This window comes from Chrysemys picta, chromosome 10, assembly GCF_011386835.1.
Source record: "Chrysemys picta bellii isolate R12L10 chromosome 10, ASM1138683v2, whole genome shotgun sequence".
Classification (NCBI taxonomy): domain Eukaryota; kingdom Metazoa; phylum Chordata; order Testudines; family Emydidae; genus Chrysemys; species Chrysemys picta.
This window is the reverse complement of record NC_088800.1, coordinates 54,824,882-54,846,813: the sequence shown is the minus strand read 5'-3', so window position 1 is coordinate 54,846,813 and position 21,932 is coordinate 54,824,882. Positions and strand designations below refer to the sequence as shown.

Genomic DNA, 21,932 nt, shown 5'->3' with positions numbered 1-21,932 from the left:
CCACAAGCAATGCCCCATGGGTTTTGATGGTGTAACCTCTTGCTTCTGCAGAAACCGTCCATGTTTGACGTCAGCAGGGAGTTGGGCTCCAGTGTTGCCCTCTACAGCCGCAAAATCCTCATCCAAACCAAAGCCACTGACATCCTGCCAAAGTGGCTGCGTTTCCTCAGAGGTAGGCTGGCCAGGGAGCGAGCAGGAGAGTGCAACGGGCTGCGGCAGCACCTTCCTTGAGTGTCACTTAGGGCAGTGGAGGCAGATTTCTGAAGGCATCCAGGATGGTGACGTGAGACATCTGCCGGAGATTTGTGGGGAGGGAGGAGTTAGCAAAGGGCTGAGTCCAGTTGTATCCTAGTCTTGAGTCACTTCATTGCCACTGTTTGTTCTAGGTGTTGTCGATAGTGAGGACATTCCCCTGAACCTCAGCAGGGAACTGCTGCAGGAGAGCACCCTCATCAGGTGAGCAGACAGAGGGGCTGGTTCCCAGGGGATTGTGGTGAGTTCGTGAGTGCTAACCTGTCTCTGGGTGGGTGGTGATAAGCTATAGGATGTCATTTCAGATCAAGACCTGGCAGTTGAGCCATGCAGTTCCCATTAACAAGAGTTTCTGTGTATAATCTGATACTATGTAGCCTGAGAAGCTCCAAACTCTTTCATCCATGAGGTGTTTCTTAACCAGACATGGTAGACTGAGTGTTAACTTGCTCTGCACCATCCAGCTTCTTCTATGGGTAGTGTCCCTGTGAGCGCTCCACTTCTGGTGTGCCTGTGCCTTTGAGCCAAGTTTTTGGTAGCAGTGCCTGTTCAGCCCATGCATGTGTCCCGCTCATCTTTGTGCCCCACACCGAGGACATATAGGGCTGTGCAGACAAACCACCCTCAGTTCCTTCTCTACCACAAAGTCCCACAAGGGAAACTGAGGCAGAGTGGAAGGAAAGCAGGTAATGGAACACCCACAGGGATATACATTGTGAAGAGCTCCAGTTTTTCGAGTGGTCTTCATGTGTATTCCACTATGGGGTATGCATGTGCCCAGAGATGGAGAATTTTGCAAGCAGTGTCTGTTGGTCCGCACATGCACCCTGGCTCACCTCATGCCCCTGACTGAGCAGTTAAAGGACGGTGCAGACTGACCACCTCTTCAGTTCCTTCTCACTGCCTCATTGTCTGTGTCAGAACCTCCAGTGTCCAAAACTTTGGCTTTCTCCTTTCTCTGTGAATATATTTAGCTATCTGTAAAGAGTTTTTATCATTCTAGTGTTTTCGGGTTTTTATCGGATAGTTATAGTGTTTTGTAATTAATCTTCCTGGCCTGGAAAGCCACTCCTCTTTCTCCCCTCATTCTGTACCCTGTTTCGGTACTGGACTATGCCCAGTACTCCAGGCTTCAAAATTTGTGCTTTCTTCCCGCAAACCCTCTTGGTTAGCGATGGCCACCAATGCTGCTTGTGCTCTCAGGGAAGCCGTCATTGCAGCAAGTTGTAGTATCTGCTGCTTGTTCTCCAGCCATACTCAGGAAGGGTGGGAACTTCGCCTTCAGATCCACCTAATGGAAAAGGGTATGATGCTGCAATCGGACTCTGGCCAGGGGACTTCCCTCCCTCCACTGTACACTGGCCTGACTCAACAAGGAGTGTGTCTCCCGCCATGAGGTCCAACTTGGGAGCGAAGGAGTCGACCCCCACACATCCCTCAGCGGAATCTTGTCAGGAGAGCAGAGAGCATTCTCATAAGTTTGAGGCTAAGACTTGAAGAAGTTGGATTCAGCCCTGCCTAAACCCAACAAGTCTATAAGCTTAGCTGAAGAGAACGTAGGATGTCCCAAGTCTCAGAAGCATGACAAGAAAGCCCACACAAGTTTGGTGGCACTAGTGCCTCTGGTACCTCCCAAACAGAAACCCCAGGATCCACCAGCACTGACGAAGACCTATCATTGAGAGCATCAGTTACCCATGGTGCAGTCTTTGTCTTCAGTGTCTGTGGCACTGACTGTCTCTGCTGCAGCTCTGATGGACTGGACCCCTCTAGCTCTGGGAAGAGCCAAGACCTAGGCTCCTCTTGCGGACATCTTCGCTGCCCCATACCCAGACTCCCTCTCCTTTGGGTCCCTCCCTTTTCAGAAAGGTTATAACTCCATGAGGGGCGCCAGCCTTTGGGAGGAGTCTGTATCTCATTCCATTTTCAGACTATGACTTCCCTCCAGCAGCTTCATTGGTACTGCTGTTGGAACCGGAATCCGCTTTCTCTCCATCAGGAGATTCTAAACCATCTGATGAATCATTATTCCCTCCTCCAAGACCCACCTTCCTGGTCAGAAGACTTGGAAAAGATTGGGACCAACCTCCACCTCGTCACCCATCTCAGAGCCGATGCTACCCCATATCATGGAGACTTCTGCAATTTCCTTTCAACCCATCCTGTTATCCATATAGGGACTGTCGGACCAGCACCATCCTGCAGAGTTGGTCCAGCCTGCTAGGGAGTTGCCCTTTCCCTCCCCTGTGAGAGGACAACTGGAGCTGTAGAGGAGACCTTTGAAGAACAGGAGGCAAGGGCTAACAAGGTGACACCTCACACAGATATGTCCTCATCATTGCCGGATGAGGCTGTAATGCCTCTACTACCTTCCAGGGTGGATGACTTTCGACAGTTCCAGAAGCTGATGAAGCATGTCACAGATATACTTCAAATTCCTCTTGTGGAAGTCCAGGACTCCTATAATAAACTCTTGGACCTTTTACATACCTCAGCTGTGACATATGTGGCACTTCCAATTAATGAGGCCCTTCTACAGCCAGCCAAGATGATCTGTCAGACTCCTGCCCTGGCACCCCCTACGTGCAAATAGGCCAACAAACAGTACTACGTCCCATCCAAGGGTTCAGAGTTTTTATTTTCACATCCAACACTGAATTCCTTGTTTGTAGATGCAGTTAATGAAGGCAGCACAACACCGAGGCTATCCCATATAACAAGAAGCAGAAGCATCTTGATCTTTTCAGTCACAAATTAGATTTTGTGACATTATAATTCAGGATAGTGAATCACCAGGAGCTCATGTCAAACCATGACTACCTGCGTTACAGTACATTTAATACCTTTATTGAATATTTCACCATCAATAATTTAAGGCCATCATAAATGGAGGTCAGCTCTTGGCAAAGATGCCATTACAGGCCTCATTAAGGTATGTCTATACTACCCGCCGGATTGGCAGGCAGCGATCGATCCAGCAGGGGTCAATTTATCGCGTCTAGTCTAGACGCGATAAATCGACCCCTGAGTGCTCTCCCGTTGACTCCGGTACTCCACCACCACGAGAGGCACAGGCAGAGTCGACAGGGGAGTGCCAGCAGTCGACTCACTACAGTGAAGACACCGTAGTGAGTAGATCTAAGTACATCGACTTCAGCTACGTTATTCATGTAGCTGAAGTTGCGTAACTTAGATCGCTCTCTCCCCCCCGCCCAGTGTAGACCAGGCCTTAGATGCAGCCAATACTGCAGCCCACTCCATTTCCACCACTATCATGATACAGTGAGCATCTGTGTCCAGCAATCTGGCTTCCCTAGGGAGTTACAAATTTACTGTAGAAGACCTTCCCTTCATCGGTCACAAGTTGTTTTCTGAGTCTAAGGACAACTCCCTTGTCCCTTCCCACTTTGAAGGACTCGAGGGACACACTTAGATCCCTCGGGATCTATACTCCGGCAAATAATAATTTAAGCAGGTCTCAGAGAGCCCAGAGATCTCACCCAGCTCATTTTTCTAGCTTCTGTCAGCCACCTGAACCAGTGACCAAGAGTCCACAGCGACTTCATCCCAGCCACCTGGATTGTCCCAATGCCAGTTGTGATGGCTTGGTTGAGAGTGTGAACCACCCACTCCACAGGGATTTACTGCTGCACCATTCTATCCGCATCCCCCCACTTTTGGATACCGCATCTCCCAATTTCAATTTGCGCAGAAGAGCTTAACACCAACAAATGCGTTTTGGAGACCATAATATCTAATTACTCCATCCATTTCACTTCTATCCCTCCCTCCCCATCTACCCCACTTCCCTATCCCTTTTCAGGGACTCATCTTGCATTCAGTTGCTGAGACAGGAGGTGGCTTAGGAGATATAGAACCCAACCCAGTTCAGCACAAGGGAAAGGGGTTTTATACAAAGTACTTTCTGGTTCCCAAAAAGAACAGAGTATGGAGACCAATATTAGATCTCAGACATCTGAACAGTGATGTGAACAGCAGAAAATCAGGGTGGTGACCCTTGCAGTTATAATTCCCCCCTAAATTGCAGGGATTGATTTGCAACTCTCGACCTTCAAGACGCTTATTTTTATGTTGCAATTCATCACTCTCACAAGAGGTTTCTTTGCTTCATAGTCAACTTCGACTACTACCAGCCCCTCTTGCTCCCTTTTGGCCTCTCCTCTGCCCCAAAGGTATTCTCAAAGATCATGGCAGTCATACCCACGTACCTACTAGGGATGTAAAAGGTTAACTGGTAAGCATTAGGCTTACCAGTTAACCAAAGTTAACCCCAGCAGCCCTGCATCAGGCTGGCGGGAGGGATCCCAGCCCTGACTGGGCCGGAGCAGCCCCAGCCCTGCCATGCCTGTGAGGTCCTGGCTGCACCACGCCATGTGAGCCGGTGGGACCCTAGTCTGGGCTGGAGCGGGCCCCAAACCCTGGCTGCGCCAGCTGGCTCATCCTCCCTTGTCTCAATGATTGGTTGATCAGGGGACTGATCTTATCAAGAGGTGTGGTCGGCAGTACAAACAACAAGATTGGTATTCCACAGTTTAGGCCTCTGACTTAATCTCAAGAAGTCTGCTTTTACACCAGCACATCGGATAGATTTCGTAGGAGCTTCTCTGGATGTGGTGACAGCCAGGGTTTACCTACATATGAACAGATTTGTTGCCCTAAAGAATCACATAAAAACAGCCATACTGGATCAGACCGGTGTTTCACCTGAGCCCAGTATCCTATCTTCTAACAGCGACCAGTGTCGAATGCTTCAGAGATAATGTACAAAACAGAGCAATTTCGAGTGATCCATCCCTTGTCATCTTGTCCCACCTTCTCAAGGATTCAGCTCAGTCCTCAAACCTCAGCAAGAAGTTGTCTCCAACTATTAGGGCACATGGCAGCTTGCATTTTCGTAACTCAACACGCCAGTTTACATCTTCGATGCCTCCAGGGATGGCTCAAGACACTCTATATGCCCAGCAAGCATATGTCTCTCCCTTGCTTGGTTCTACAGTCACTCAGCTGATTCAAGAGCCCTTCGAAGGTGCAGAAGTCCCATTTAGTCAAGATCCTCTTACCATCGTCATATCATCAGACACATCCCTCTTGGGATGGGGGATGCGCATCTGGAGTCACACACAGTCCAAGGCAAATGGTCGTCCCAAAAGCAGCTTCCTCACATCAACCGTCTACAGTTGAGGGCAGTCAGAAATTCTTGCCTTCATTTCCTTCCTCTGATCAAGGCCCAGTCCATCAAGATCATGACAGACAACGTGGCCTGCATGATCTACATCAATCTCAGGGCGGGATGCATTCTTTCTCACTTCGTGCAGAAGCACTAAAACTCTGGAATTGGTGCATAGTCAACCAGATAATCATCTCAGCTTCTTACCTCCCAAGTATGCAGAACACTATGGCAGATCACCTCAGCAGGCATTTTCCTCAGAATTACTAATGGGAGTTGGACGTGCAAGTCTTCAATGGCATATTTCTAACCTGGGGTTGGCAGAAGTGAGCCTCTTTGCAACTGCCACCAACACAAGTGCAAGAAATTTTGCTTGAGAGTGGAACTAGACCCTCAGTCACTGGGGGATACCTTCCTCATCTCATGGACAAGAGGTCTTCTTCATGCGTGTCCATCACCGCCGTTACTTTTGAAAGTACTCAACAAGATCAAACAAGACCAGGCTAGATTCATTGTAATTACACTCACCTGTCTGAGACAAGTTTGGTATCCTTACCTCATTCAACTTGCAAGTTCTGTAACTTCAGGCATGGCTCCTAGATGGCTTTTGGGGATAGAGACCCCCTGTTCAACAGAAGTACAACAGATGTTATTAAACAACAGAAGGACATCTGTGAGAATTATTAACCTTCAGAAACAGAAGAGATTTCATCACTGGTGTATCCTTCAACAAGTTTCTCCAGATCACTCTTCTCTATCCGCTGTCCTTAACTACCTGTTTGAGTTCAAAAGATCTGGTCTTGATATGAACTTGATCAAGTTTCACTTGCGGCTGTCACAGCCTTTCACTCCTTGATAAAAGGTTTTTTCTTTGTTTGTTTGTTTTTCTCACCCCACAATCTCAAGGTTTCTCAGAGGCCTAATGAACCTATTTCCACAGATTAGAGAATATGCTCCTGTATGGAACTTGATCTTTGTTCTTACGATTGACCACTTTGAGCCACTAGCTACATGTTCGTTGGTTCACCTATCAATGAAAACAGCTTTCTTGGTAGCCATCACTTTTGCCTAGAGAATTGGAGAATCGGGAGCTTTAATGGCAGATCCTTCTTTCACAGTATTTTTAAGGATAAGGTATCATTGCAACCACATCCCAAGTTTTTACCCAATGTGTCCTTTGAATTTTATATAGATGAGACTATTCACCTTCCAGTTTTTCTCCTGAAACCACATCAGACTAGGCAGGATTCTGCCTTCGATACTTTAGATGTCAGAAAGGAGTTACCCTTGTATCTGGACAGAACGAAACCTTTCTGAAAGTCTCCTAGATTGTTTGTTTCAATTGTGACAAGATGCAAGGGATCCACAGTCTCCACCCAGAGAGTCTCAAAATGGATCTTGGGATGTATTATTTCATGTTATGTGCCTGCTGACATTCAACCTCTTTCTAGAGCAGTGGTTCTCAACCTTCCCAGACTACTGTACTGTACTGTTCAGGAGTCTGATTTGTTTTGCATATCCCAAGTTTCACCTCACTTAAAAATTACTTACTTACAAAATCAGACATAAAAATATAGAAGTGTTACAGCACAGTATTACTGAAAAAGTGCTGACTTTCTCATTTTTGCCATATAATTATAAACTAAATCAATTGGAATATAAATATTGTATTTACATTTCAGTGTGATACTTGAGCCTGTTTTTCACTTGTGAACATTGCCTGAAACCATAGCCCCATTGCCCAGAGCTGAAGCATGTAACTTAGCTTTATGGGGCCCCCTGTGGGCGTGGGTTCCTGGGCAATTGCCCTGCTTGCCACCCCTAGTGCCGACCCCACAATTGCAACCCCCCCAAACCCATCCTGTGACCCCCCCCGGGGTTCATAACCCCCCCAGGTTGAGAAATTCTGATCTAGATGAGTTGAGTACCCCTGCAAGACCTCTGCATACCCATAGGGGTACGCGTACCCCAGGTTGAGAACCACTGTTCTAGAGTGTTAACTCATTCTGCAACATCACAGTCTACATCTGTGGCATTACTCGAAGACGTTCCAGTCACTGAAATCTGCAGAGCTGCAACCTGGAGCTCTGCAAATACTTTCTCCAACTATTATACTCTGGTTCTTGCCTCTAGATCAGATGGTGCAGTTTTGTCCTTGGATGTTGTTCTGACGCTCCCCTCTCCTTGTGGGGATACTGCTTTGGATTCATGTGAAGTGGAACACTACTCGAAGAAGAAGGATGTTGCTCACCTTGTGCAGTAATTGGAGTTCTTCCAAATGTGTTTCCCTTTGAGTGCTCCACTACTTGCCCTCCTTCCCCTCTGCTTTGGAGTTTTACCTTGTGGGACGTTATGATAGAGAAGGAGCTGCAGGTGGTTCGCCTGCACAGACCTATATATCCTCCAGTGCGGGGTGCAAGGATGCGAGGAGGCACATGCGTGGGCCGAACAAGCACTGCTACCAAAAATCTCAGATCAAGAGTGCAGAGACACATGCACCGGAAATGGAGCTCTCATTGGGGGACACATCTCAAAGAACTCCAGTTACTGCACAAGGTGAGTAACCGCTCCTTTCCTGTAGTGAGTTCACTCACTTTGAACAAGGGAGGGTGGTTAAGAGCAATTCTAGGAGCAAACTTTTTCAGCAGTCACATTTCATGGTTGCTGGGGCAATGTTCTGTGTCACAATCTGCTGGATGTTCTGAATACCTGCCGGGCTCCCTCTTGAGTCCTATATTATGCATGTTACAGACTGACTTACAGCAGCCTTGGCTGGAAATTGGGAGACTGAATTTAGTATTTAGGGCCCTCTGACTTTCCCAACAGGTTCATTGATTGGAAAGTAAAAGGTTATAAAACACATCAAAAAATCAGCTACAGACACTGGGAGGTTGGGTCCACGCTAAAGTAACATCTATTATGCATACATCTTTGAAATAGTCCTTCATAGCATCCTCCTAATACTGGACAGTGTTCTGGGCCTCTTTTCACACAATGTTAAGCTACACACATAACACCCCTACAGTTACCCCTTTATCAAAGATCTGACCAAATAGATCGGCTTTTACACCATGCCCTGAGGGTCAACAGCACCAAGCACTGTAAGGCCAGCCTCCTCTGAGAGTGCCCTTGAATTTGGAATTCACACCTCCTTACAGTGTGTCCTGAAGGATAACAGACCAAGGCTCCTGTCATGGCTGAGTGTTCAGAGAAAGAGGTCAGGGTGTTATTTTGTATTCTGTTGCGTGAGGTAGGGTTGTTGCCTTTGGTGTTGCAGCTGCATTGTGTATTCTGCTGTTGTTGAAGTACTTTGAGATTTAGAATAGGTGCTTTCTTACAGTAATCAAAATAATTCTCCTTAATTGAAAGATAAAAAGCCTCCATCATTGTATATGTTCTTAATTAGTCAAGAACACTCCACCCCCCCAAAAATGACTGCATTACAGCCACCTCCTCACTGCATTTGATTTTGACAGGTGTGGCGTGAGCTGCCTATCGGGAGAGTGCATTAAACCCCTTGTGCAGTGCAGAATGGTGGAGTCTCCTAAGTCAGGGGGAGCCAGGCTCCAGCAGTGGGTTTGGGATACTGCCTCACCCCGTCCCTAGCACCAAGAGCTGCCCCTGCCTGAGATGAGAGTGGAAACCGATTTCAGATCCCGTCTGAAGATGGGATGAGGGCAAGAAGGCTGTGGGTTGGTATTTCTCCTTTGCTCTTTCTAAGCCAACTCTTGTGTAGGAAACCCATGACTGAAGCTGTATACAGGGAAAGGGACATTAACCTAAAACCAATGAACATCTTGGCCTATCGACTGCTTTTAACAATACTTGTTCTCACTGCAGGAAACTCCGGGATGTTTTGCAGAAGAGGCTGATCAAGTTTTTCATTGACCAAAGCAAGAAGGATCCTGAGAAATATGCCAAGTTCTTTGAAGACTACGGGCTGTTCATGAGAGAGGGGATTGTGACCATAGCAGAGCAGGAAGTCAAGGTACATACCATACTAAGTGTCTGTCTGGTGTGAAAGAGCACAGACTGCTGCCCGGACTTGGGATAAGGCAGTGGTGCGGGAAGGTGATTCTCTTCTGGGGATCCTACCATTTGCTCATGTGGCCTTTTGTGCCTGGCCCTTTGGAGATTTACAGATCCTTCAAAATATTCTGACCTCCACAGTGTCCTACAAGCTTTTAGAAAGGGGGATGTGGACAGGTGCCATTCCCCATCCCTTCTCAGACACAGCCCATACACTATACAAAGTAAACACGCCCTCCCTTTGGTGCTTGGTTTTATTAATACTCCTGCTTCCCTAATTATAGGCCTGTCAGTCTAACATTGATCCTGGGCAAGATAATAGAGCAGCTGATCTGGAGAAAGGGGTAAAAAGTGAGGTGGCAAAGTTTGCAGATGATACTAAACTGCTAAAGATAGTTAAGTCCAAAGCAGACTGTGAAGAACTTCAAAAAGATCTCACAAAACTAAGTGATTGGGCAACAAAATGGCAAATGAAATTTAATGTGGATAAATGTAAAGTAATGCACATTGGAAAAAATAACCCCAACTATACATACAATATGATGGGGGCTAATTTAGCTACAACAAGTCAGAAAAAAGATCTTGAAGTCATCGTGCATAGTTCTCTGAAGATGTCTGCGCAGTGTGCAGAGGCGGTCAAAAAAGCAAACAGGATGTTAGGAATCATTAAAAAGGGGATAGAGAATAAGACTGAGAATATATTATTGCCCTTATATAAATCGATGGTACGCCCACATCTCGAATACTGCGTACAGATGTGGTCTCCTCATCTCAAAAAAGATATACTGGCACTAGAAAAGGTTTAGAAAAGGGCAACTAAAGTGATTAAGGGTTTGGAACGGGTCCCATATGAGGAGAGATTAAAGAGGCTAGGACTCTTCAGCTTGGAAAAGAGGAGACTAAGGGGGGATATGATAGAGGTATATAAAATCATGAGTGATGTGGAGAAAGTGGATAAGGAAAAGTTATTTACTTATTCCCATAATACAAGAACTAGGGGTCATCAAATGAAATTAATAGGCAGCAGGTTTAAAACAAATAAAAGGAAGTTCTTCTTCACGCAGCGCACTGTCAACTTGTGGAACTCCTTACCTGAGGAGGTTGTGAAGGCTAGGACTATAACAGAGTTTAAAAGAGAACTGGATAAATTCATGGTGGTTAAGTCCATTCATGGCTATTAGCCAGGACGGGTAAGGAATGGTGTCCCTAGCCTCTGTCTGTCAGAGGGTGGAGATGGATGGCAGGAGAGAGATCACTTGATCATTGCCTGTTAGGTTCACTCCCTCTGGGGCACCTGGCATTGGCCACTGTCGGTAGACAGGATACTGGGCTAGATGGACCTTTGGTCTGACCTGGTACGGCCTTTCTTATGTTCTTATGATACGGGACCCAATTAATCAAGCATTAAAGGAGGGTGATATAATCAATGCCAATCAACATGGGTTTATGGAAAATAGATCCTGTCAAACTAACTTGATATCATTTTTTTGGTGAGATTACAGGTTTGGCTGATAATAGTGATGATGTAATAGTCTTCTGTAAGGCATTTGACTTGGTACTGATGTAGTTGTAAATAGGAATCATCATCGAGTGGGTGTGTCCCTAGTAGGGTTCCGTAGAGATTGGTTCTTGGGCCTATGTTATTTAACATTTTTATCAATGACCACAGACCCCCGGTTGACAACCACTGATCTATATGGACAGTCTAGGGCCACTAGGAGGGAAAGTGAGTCAGCAGAACCTACTTAACCCTTTTGTAGCAGGATCAGTGCCTGCTAACAGAGCTGGGTCTTTATGGCAAATATTGTCAGTCTTTTGCTGACATGTATATGCCATATTAGAAGCTATAGTTACCCACACACCCACCTGGTGTAGTGGCTAAGGCAGTTGCTCATATTAGGCTTTGTTGGTCCCTGTGGGCTACAGTATGAGATGGCTGGGCGTAGCCTCCACCTGCTGTAATCACTTAGATTTGTAAAGTGCAGAGGAGAGTTTCCTCCTCGGTCCTTGGACTGAGTTCCCTTCTGTCTGCTCGTGGGAGGGCTAAAAGCCCCATGGCATAGTGGATTATCTTGGTGTCCTGTCCAATACCCCTCTCTCCCACATTGGTAAAACAGCTACTGACAGCCCATGCTTGTTCTGAGTGCAGAGTGGCTGCACTGCCCCAGCCTGGCCTGCTGGCTAAGGTAGTTCAGAGATCTATGTGGAACCCTGAGGTGTTCAGCTACCGTTGGGACAAGTGCCATAAAAACACCCTCTAAAGAAACCACATTCCCCTCTGCCTGTGCTATGGGGGAGAAGCTCCTCCAGCTTCTCTGATGACCCTGCTGCCCCCAGGGAGCTGCTCTGTCCTGTCTGGCACTGCAAGAGACCTGAGCAGAAACCAGAGCAGGTTTCCAGCCCCTTGCAAGGGAGATCACACCTCTAACAAGGTAAATCTCCTCTCCCAGGAGGACATAGCGAAGCTACTGCGTTACGAGTCCTCGGCGCTGCCTGCAGGCCAGCTGACCAGCCTGACGGAGTACGCCAGCCGCATGCAGGCAGGGAGCCGAAATATCTACTACTTGTGTGCGCCCAATCGGCACCTGGCCGAGCACTCGCCGTACTTCGAGGCCATGAAGAAAAAAGATATGGAGGTGGGTGAGCAATGCACTGTGTCTCAGCAGGATGCAGCAGTGTGCTGCCCTCTGCTGCTGCCAGTCGGCATCAGCACCACAGAGTGCTGTCTGCTGCCAGGCCCAGCTTCCTCTCTGTGGGGTCCCCTGTGTCTGGTGTATTTTATGGTCTTGCTGGATACAGCAGAGCTGCTGCAAAGGAGACACAACCTTTGAGATATGTTGCTCCCTGCCCTCTGCATATGTTACTTCTTCAGTCATTCTGTGGGGCCAGTGCAGCCTAGCAGCCCTCTGCCTCCTCTTGGGTTCGGCTATTCACCCTGCAGGGGGGAGAGGATTATTAGATCTGTCTCTTTATTCAGAAGCAAAGGGCAATGGGAGCCTCACAAACATATGAGTTAGTATTGGTCTGTACAGGCGATAATCCATGAGCTCTTGCACTTCTCTCGGCTTAACAACACAGGAGTAAAGCTGCTCTGCCTCAGAGCCCAGCCATTGATTTGCAATGCCTGGACCAGGGTGATGAGTGAGGAGCAGTTCGGTGTCTGGGCCTGTGGTCTTTTCCAGGGGTCCTTGGATGTTCCTCCTCACCTTTCACAGTTCCTCCCCAGGGCAGCAAGAATTCTCCATCTCCAGGCTCCTCCAGGCTACTTTGGGATCCTCCAAATTTGGGGCAGGAGGGAATTTCCCCTTGCGCGTATTAGCAGAGTCCTGTGGGATGTTCAGTTTCTCCTGGGCACTGAGCAGGGATCTGATAGGATCAGGTGGGCATATTCCACACAGTCCATTGCCTGGGACTGCTAGGGATCTGTGGTAGAGGGTAGGGATGAAATCTGGAGGACACTGAAATACGAGAAGTTATATCTATAATCAGCAGTTTCTTGACTCAGTACTGCCCCTGCAAAGAGGAGATCTTTTCACAGAAGGCTGTTTTGTGCATGCTGAGACATTGTACGTCATGGCAGGGTGGATATTGCAAGGCAGGGATTCCCATGTTTTTTGCCAGCATGACCCCATTTTAATGAATCATTTCCTCCCGGGGCTACAGACAGCATGGAGGGTGCCACTTGGTAAAGCAAAATGGCATCCTCTCCCCTCACGTGACTGCACACGCACTGTACATGTGAGGTCTCACCACACAGAGGATGCCATTTTGTTTGCAAGCGCCATACATGTGAGGTCACGCTGTGCGGAGCAGAATGGTGTCCTCTGCGCACTAGGGACAGCCGTGACCCCATCTGCTGGTGGCACGACCCCATTTGGGAACTGCGGCTGCAAGGGGAGGGGTTTGCACAGAGCTCAGCAATGTCAGTCAACAAACCTGTTGGCCTGTTCAGTTGCTCTATGTGTCTGGGTGGGGGAGCAGCGGTGGATCTGCCAGCATTCACTTGTGATGCTCTTGCTGGCTAGCACAACTTTGCACCCTGGGAAAGGGAAGAGGCTATTGTCCTTGCAGCTTTGATGAGCTGCCGGCAATCCTGTTCATCACTGGACACCACGTTGCTTACTGTCCTTTCCAATACAGGTGCTGTTCTGCTATGAGCAGTTTGATGAGCTGACACTCTTGCACCTTCGGGAGTTTGATAAGAAGAAGCTGATCTCAGTAGAGACTGACATTGTTGTTGACCACTATAAGGAAGAGAAGTTTGAGGAGAGTCGCCCAGGTAGAGCATCCCTTCCCCCAGCACGTCCTGTGCGTGGCCTTGGGCTCAGCACCTACATTCTCCAGCTCAGCAGCCAGATGGCGCTGAGCCTCCCACGTGGCAGCCAAGGTGGTAGCCAGTGAGAATATCCTATTTTCATGCCCTCCCTCAAGAAAGCATTGCCTTTGCCGAGCATGTGAGCAAACTCTCTCTAGTTAGCATCCTGCCTCTGCAGTGCTCACAGGCACCCGTGGCAGCTCTGCCCCTGACCTGGGCAGCTGTCTCTTTGTATAGTGCCTGCTCTTGGTTTGTAAGCTGCCGATCACCAGTTCTTGCAAGTTCCTTTCCTGTTACTTTCCCACCCTCCCTGAAGAAGGAGGGGGTGGAGATGCAGCCTCCCTTTCCCAACCAGTGCTGCAGGCCCACTCTGGGAGGCCTTTTAGCCAGCCTGCACTGTCCTGCGAAGCTCACTGGGTCACTGAGGATTCACGAGGCCAGTGGCTGTAAAGGGCTACGAAGTGTTGATTATATTCTCAGTAATAACACCGAGAACCATGAAGCAGGAGCAGTATAGCATAGATGTAAATTCTTCTCTTTAAAAGAAAAGAAATCTAACATTGTCCTGTCTGCGCTGGGTCAAAACTCTGTCTGGTAAGAGAGCAGGTCCTGCTGTGGACAGGACCCAAGCAATTTCCTAGTTTAAAACAGTGATTAAAATATTGCGTAGCGAGTTCACGGGCATCTCTGGTCTATCTTCGTTTTAAAGCCAGCTTCATTTTAAAAGCAGATACTCCTGATCCCAGGGGTGATATTGCAGAGTGAGGGGATTGGGGTGGAATAAGCTTGCCCTCTTTATGTATGAGGTGGTCTCTGGAATGATGCGGGTTGAGCTTGTGCATTTGGCATGGTGCCATATCTCTGTTTGGTAAGAGAGCAGACGGATGGATATTTGAAATGGACAAAGCTGCTTTTCAGGAGCAAAGCACACATTCCCTAGTGCTGTCCAGTGACAGACAGTATTGCAATGTAACCCATCCTCCTTCCCCCAAGCTGCAGAACGCCTGACGGAGAAAGAGGCTGAGGAGCTGATGGCCTGGATGAGGAATGCATTGGGCTCTCGCATCACCAATGTTAAGGTACATGTGCTATGGGATTCTAGTAGCTAAAGGTGGAAAAGACCTATATAGATCATAACCTCTGAAAAGAGGAAGGATGGTCTTGTGGTCAAGGCACTGAACTAGGGCCCAGAAGATGTGGGTTCAGCCACAGATTTTCAGTGTGGCCTTGGGTGAATCATTTAATCTCTCCATGCCTCAATTCCCCACCTGTAACATGGGTGTAAGAACCCTTCCTTTGTCTGGCTTGTCTAGTTAGCCTGTAGGTGCCTCAGGGCAAGGACAGTCTCTTACTGTTATGTGCATCACCTGCCACAATGGGGCCCTGACCTCAGGTGGGCCCCTAGATGCCATGGTAGTATAAATAGTCTCCTCCCCACCTCCCTTCTGCCAGGGCAGGATGTATATAGCGTATCTGATGGTCCTGTGCTTATCAAGGGATAGTGCTGGATCTACATGGCCCTTTCAGTAATATTCCTGCATAAATCCAGCTCTTGTCTTTTCCCCCCGTATCTCAGTTTCAGTGTTGCTTTCTTGGACTCTGTCTATACACCCCAGGCTGGTTTGGCAACCAAAGGCTAATGCAGACTGTCTGTCTGCTCAGCGTGAGCTGCTTGGCAGCCCCACGGCAGCTGGGAGTATTAAAGGGCTGTATGGCAGGAGGGCAGGGTGGCTGCTAGAGAGACAAGAGGGACTGTGGAGAGAAGCTCCTGACAGCAAACTGGTAAGAAGAGAAGCCAACACTCCAGAGAGAGAGAGAGAAGCAGAACAAGAGGCTGTAAAGCCCACAGAGGTAGGAAGCAGCTCAGGGAACAGCAATGATCTTCAGAAGGGTTAACTCTGCCTGCTCCGAACAAGGGCCCTGAGCTGGAGCCTAGTAGAGTGGGTCGGCCTGGGTCCTCCTACCTCTTATCCAGACTAAGAAGGAAGATGGAAAATGGTCAAGGACAGTGAGTGTTAGACATACGCCAGAGGAGCGAGTCCAAGACCGCTGGACTTTGAGTTCCTTATATTTGGACCTTTCTGCTAGCTACAAAAGGAGATTGACTGAGCAGTGACTTAGCTAGAGAACTAGGCTGCATAAGATGACAGACTCTCTTGACACCAGAAGGGCTGGAGGGTTTGTTAGATTGAAAGGACCCCTGAAACTCCGGGACACAGGAAAGCGCTCTAGAGGCCAGGGTGTGCTCCTACAGACGCCAGTTCTTTGGCTTGGCTCAGAGGCGTGATTGCAGTCAGATTGTTCAGGTACCCTTGGGTTACCAGGAAGCAGTTAGGCTAGTAGTGAGCATGCTGAGTGATCAGTAATGTTTGTTGGTAGAATAATTCCTCGAGTTCTCACTCTGTAAACAGTAGAGTGAACTGATACAGCACTTCATCTTCAGAATGTTTCACAAATGTATTCAGCCCTCTGGGTGGAGGATCTTAATTGGTTTTCCGCCTCTGTACAGTGTGGGTAGGTGACTGGCTTGAGGTCAGAGAAAGGAGTCAGTGGAGCACTTACATACTGTGGGGATGGGCACTGTAGCAAACTCTCAGGTAGGTAGATAATGGCAGAGGCAGAATTAGACCCATATCATCCAAGCTCCCCGCCCTGTGCTCAGTGTCTGTCTCTCTCACTCACTCACTCGCGCACTCAAAATGGTACTGTTCAGACCGTGGACTTTCACCCCATTGTAAGCCGTTTCTTCAGTGTGGGTGTCAGTTCTCTAGGAACTTTGTGTAGCTTCTGCACTGAGGGGGACATCCTCCTCCTTGGCTGAAAACCAGCCTTTGAGCCCTTCATTCTCCCCCACCTCTGAGCCGCCTGCATTTCCCATCCTGTCACTGTCCCATCCTGTTCCTCTGACAGGTGACTCCACGACTGGACACCCACCCGGCCATGATCACTGTGCTTGAGATGGGGGCTGCCCGCCATTTTCTGCGCATGCAGCAGCTGGCCAAGACCAACGAGGAGCGTGCCCAGATCCTGCAGCCCACACTGGAGATAAACACAGGGTGAGATGGGGCAGAGCCAGAGCACTTCAGCTTGGATGTTGTGCAAAGGCAGACACCGGCTAGCATGGCGAACTTGAACCAGCTGGGATCCTCCATTCTCTAAGTGCTGAGTTTGTGCTGCTATGTCTTGGCCTGTGGAGCTGTGCACAGTGATGGATGCAAATTCTCGTGATGTGCAGCCTCATGGGGGCCCCCAGCAGCAGCCATCTGCATTATCCACCCCACAGGTTATGGGGCTGGGATGTGGAAGGAGGGAGGGAGAAGCTCACAGGTAAAGAGGCAGAGAAGGGAACTTTTGGCCATTAGGGAGGCATTTTGCTGTTCCTCCATAGCTCATTGCTCCTCCTGGGACCAGTGGCTTTTTCATGCGTCCAAGGGGCACTGCGACGCTGTGCTGATCTCTCATTCCGTTGCAGGCATGCGCTGATCAAGAAACTCAATCAGCTCAGGGTCAGCCAGCCTGACCTGGCCCAGCTGCTGCTCGATCAGGTGAGAGCCATGTCTGCACCACTATGCTCCCTGGGCAGGCTGCCATATCTGTGGGCAGTAAGGGAGTGGGCCAAGGCTGTCCTCATGGCCAGCTGGAATCATACACCGAATGGTCCCCACTCTAGGTATTTTTAGTCCTGCATGGCCCAGGGTCCATTTCCCTAGAACGTTGTGATGCCGTCCAAGAACGGGGCTCGGTGTTACCCACTCTGACCCTACTCGTGTTTGGTGCAGAGCTAGGAGCTATGCTGTTCTCACAGGGGTGGACTGCACTTGGGAAAGAAGGGTAGGGAGGGGAAAAGCAGAGAGAATTCATAGGCTTGTCCACTGGAAGCACCTGGCATTTAAGATGGCTCCTTTGAAGTGGGGAGGGGATGGTAAGTCTGTCTGAAAGTGATCGAGGCTCCAAGTGGCACATCACACTCACATGCACTCTGGGGCATGGGGTGCTAGAGAGAATCCCTGGGCAGCACCTCTTCCTATCATATGATCCCCCCAGATGTGCATCCCATGATCTTCTACAGAGGAGCAGCACTTCTCCATTTCATACCAAAGTGGCTCCTGCTGCTAATAACACTCCTTCTCTTCTCTGTGCCCTTGTCTCACTCAGATTTATGAGAATGCCATGATAGCAGCAGGACTGAATGATGATCCCAGACCTATGGTGAGCCGTCTGAATGAACTCCTTACCAAAGCCCTGGAAAAACACTGAGCCCAAACGTATCGAAAGGGCAAGCTCTGTGCCAGATGCCAGTCTCTGTTCCCTCCAGCACAACTGCTTCTGTTGTTGACTGTTGGAACAGCTGTCTGTTCCCAAACTCTGTGCTGCATGGGGTAGAATATCTGCGGCTCTGCGTGACACCTAAATGTGCTTCCAAGTTTCACTTTATAGGGAGGTTGCAGTTGTAATTACTGGACTGTGTATTACCAGCACAGAGTCCTATCGTCCTGCTGAGACAAAACCTGGAGATTACTGCTAAAATGATTTGCCAGGATTTCTAAGTTTGGCCCAAAAGTCCTAATTTCATATCGATTCTAGAAACAGCCTTTCCCAACAGAGCAGTTGACATCAGGAGTCCAGACTAGCTCCATGGACTAGAACCCCATATACCCACCCAGGAATTAGCCCTTATACACCAATGGGCTCAGAACACCAGCCTTCAGCACTAGCAAAATTCATTAGCTTGTCAGGAAACCACCTCTGCCTGGCACCTAGGGCTTAGCAGGCACAGGGATAGATTGTTGCCATTAGCAAACACAGGTACTACTGATGGAACAATGATTTGTCAACAGAGTAGTGTGGCAGATAAGGTAGCTTAGCTGCTGGATAACTGAACTCATCCCTGTATCTAGGGAAATGTTCAACAAGCTCACTTGGCTTTTTGGACAGTTTCCAGGGTTTTTGCCTCCCTTACGGTATAATTTGCATGCCACAGGTAATCTCTGTTCTGTTTATTTATATTAAATAAATTCCTCTTCATTTCAAGATACCTTCATCATGGGATTTTGCCTTATTTTGTTTTATGTTGTGTCCCAGGTCTGCTAGCATGACAGTTCGTATCCTTCAGACAGTCCCCAATTCTGAGAGGCAGCAGGGTCCTAGAATGGTGGGGGAGGGTTCCTTCTGCTGGCGGGAACGTGAGTGGGCTGGGGGAGGCAGTATAGAAGGAAGTGGAGGGAAGATAGGAGGTAAGTCCCTCAACTATGAATCCTTATTCTTGTCCTTAAGGTTATAAGATCTGAACTCCAGGTTTCTAACGTGTGCTTGCTACCCAACAGAAAGGGCCTGAGATAATGAGTCATCTTGGTCCTCCAGGTTTGTTTCTCAATTACACCTGGACAAATCAGTGTACAAGATTTTTTTTAATAACTGGCAACTCTGCAAACTCAGCATGGGCTCTGAGAGTCAGGCCAACCTCTTTCTGGTTCATCCTTAAATCTCCAGTAATAAGATTCTGTAAGTAGAACTTGGTTAATGATTCTGGTGCTATGTGAGCCAGACTAGATGTCAGCTCTCTCCCAGAGCTATGTGAGCTCGGCAGGTGAACACAAATAAGTAGTAAAAACTTGTCACTAAATCAGCATTTCTGATGCTGACCAGACAAGATTCAAGAGTAATGTAGTGTCATTTTTACATACCATAAACTTACCTTAGCCTTCAGTTTTACTCAGATGAGGAAGAGTAGTAACTAATGGCTGATTGGTCTGGGGGCTGATAATGAGAGTAGAACCTTTCCCCTCTACATCTCCAGGATTAACCCAGGCCAGATAAATGATGACCAGTGTCATCACTGACTGAAGTCTGTTCAGTGGCTTATATGAAATGAGTGATGGGTCACAATCCAGCTCCCAGTAAGATACATGTGGCATCCTGTCGCTGTTTGTGCTGGAATTCCTTAGTCATTTAAATGAGAGGTACCCAGTAAACTGTTTTTACACCTAATCTGCATTATATTGTGTATAACAGTAAGAGTGCAAATGAGCTGGCATATATAGGCCACTACATTTGCAGCCAGTAATTAATCTGTCATTAAACGCTTCCTTCCATGAAGTGAACCAAGACTGCACAGTTGTTTAAAATATATTCCTTAGAGAGGCGACCTTCTATGCAGAGTCCGTTAATAGATATATTGGATCATTCTGCCAACAAATCAGTGCAAGTATATAGGAATGACAAGTTATTACTAGATGCTACATGTCTATCCAGGGCTTGTTAGAACCCCGTATGATCACTGGAGAAATTGTATGCTGTCCTGTACTGCTAGAGAAATAGTATGCGGCCATGGAAGTAGACTGTATTGTAATGTGTTGCTATAGCTTTTTATGGAAACAGAGTAAAGAAATGGAAACTTCTGGTGAATTCCTGATAAGTACTCACCTGCACTCTGGCCATTCAGAGTTTGCTGATAGTGGTGTCTGTTCACTGTCGGGGGAGATGTTGCATGGTGGAATGGAATCCTTTTGGCTGAGTTGAAGTTTAGTGTTGGTTTATAAAACCTGTGTGTTCTATCAGGAACTAATTCCTCCCCTGGCAGGGGCATGAACTCTATCTAACAGGCTATGATCCCATGAATCCTATGCACCAACCAACCCTTAGGGCCCTAACTTTGGGGTTGAGAGGTGACTGACTGAAAGATCAAGCAAAGTAACAAGTGTTCATATGAAAACCTGCCCCCTGGCCTTTATTGTGTCAGTATGAAAAGGGGTAATAAACAGTGTATGAAGGAGGCAGCAGCATGCAAAGGGTCAGATTTTGATCAAAAAGTCACATTTGTGACCATGCTATATCAAAGCAGGAGATGCATCACTGATTCCTTATTCCTGACCCATCCCATCCTTCTGCATTAGTGATGGCTGATACCAGAGCCCTGATGAAGGGGAACAGTGACTGCACATGCAGCAAGAGAATGGAAACAATTGAGTCATGATGTGAGAGAATTAAAATGATCTGTTGGCATATCCTTTTGACCCAGGATCCATATATTTGCAAAGGTAAAGCTGTGCGTGACAGGAGAGGCAATGACCAGCAGAGGTAGGCAGGCTTTGTGAACCTTTTACGCGTGACTAGCACTACCGAGCACAGGTGGGAGAATGCACCATTAGGGGATGAACAAAAACTACTGACCCCTGGGCAGTGCCATGCTATGGATGCAAAGGATTTGCTTGACAGCTGGTCTGCAAATGGCTTTGAGTCTGAGGGGGGCTCTTCATAGCGCACAACAGAGGCTCCTTCGCTAACAAAAGTGGTGTAAAGGATGAGCTGCTCCGAACATATAGGTAAAAAGGAGAACCTTGAGCTGGGAATAGGCAGCCTAGTTTCCCACTTCCACTCCATATGGGAGCGCTCTATGCAGAAAGAAGAGCATTGTATGGAACATGCACATTACAGCAGAATTTCAATACGGAATCATAGAATATCAGGGTTGGAAGGGACCTCAGGAGGTCATCTAGTCCAACCCCCTGCTCAAAGCAGGGTCAATCCCCAGACAGATTTTTGCCCCAGTTCCCTAAATTGCAGCCTCAAGGATTGAACTCACAACCCTGGGTTTAGCAGGCCAATGCTCAAACCACTGAGCTATCTCCCCACCCCGGAGAGTGGCAGCAAACCAGTGTTGTCAATTGTAGCCTTCTGAGCACATTTCTTTCATGCAGAGATACTAAATTACTCATCCTCCTTTGCATTTGCACCAGCAAACTCTTTCCATCCCACCAGATACTTTTTCTGGACTTTGCAAACAGAACAGAGCAGCCTTTGTGATTAAATAAAATAAAATAAATAAATTAATGGAGATATCCCATCTCCTAGAACCGGAAGGGACCTTGAAAGGTCATCAAGTCCAGCCCCCTGCCTTCACTAGCAGGACCAAGTACTGATTTTGCCCCGGATCCTTAAGTGGCCCCCTCAAGGATTGAACTCACAACCCTGGGTTTAGCAGGCCAATGCTCAAACCACTGAGCTATCCCTCCCCCAAATTCCTCTAGCAAGCAAAAATCAAACCCCCCAATGACATTTAACATCCTGCAATGTTGGTGTGTAGTTTTGTTGGATGGGCCACTTATTCATCCTCCCTGATGTATTCTGCTTTCACCTGTGATGCTTACT

General features: G+C 47.8%; 1 protein-coding gene across 1 annotated transcript in view; it reads left to right on the top strand.

Annotated features, from left to right (window-relative positions):
• The window catches only part of TRAP1 (TNF receptor associated protein 1), a 64,731-nt gene extending 45,906 nt beyond the window's left edge, over positions 1–18,825 (top strand). The window contains exons 10-18 of the mRNA XM_008162528.4: positions 52–172; positions 387–456; positions 9,281–9,428; positions 11,920–12,105; positions 13,610–13,748; positions 14,778–14,863; positions 16,695–16,840; positions 17,257–17,329; positions 17,940–18,825. Of these exons, the coding sequence (XP_008160750.2) occupies positions 52–172; positions 387–456; positions 9,281–9,428; positions 11,920–12,105; positions 13,610–13,748; positions 14,778–14,863; positions 16,695–16,840; positions 17,257–17,329; positions 17,940–18,041 (1,071 nt within the window). The 3' untranslated portion in view covers positions 18,042–18,825. The remainder of the gene's footprint in view (positions 1–51; positions 173–386; positions 457–9,280; positions 9,429–11,919; positions 12,106–13,609; positions 13,749–14,777; positions 14,864–16,694; positions 16,841–17,256; positions 17,330–17,939) is intronic.
• Positions 18,826–21,932: the final 3,107 nt, after the last annotated feature.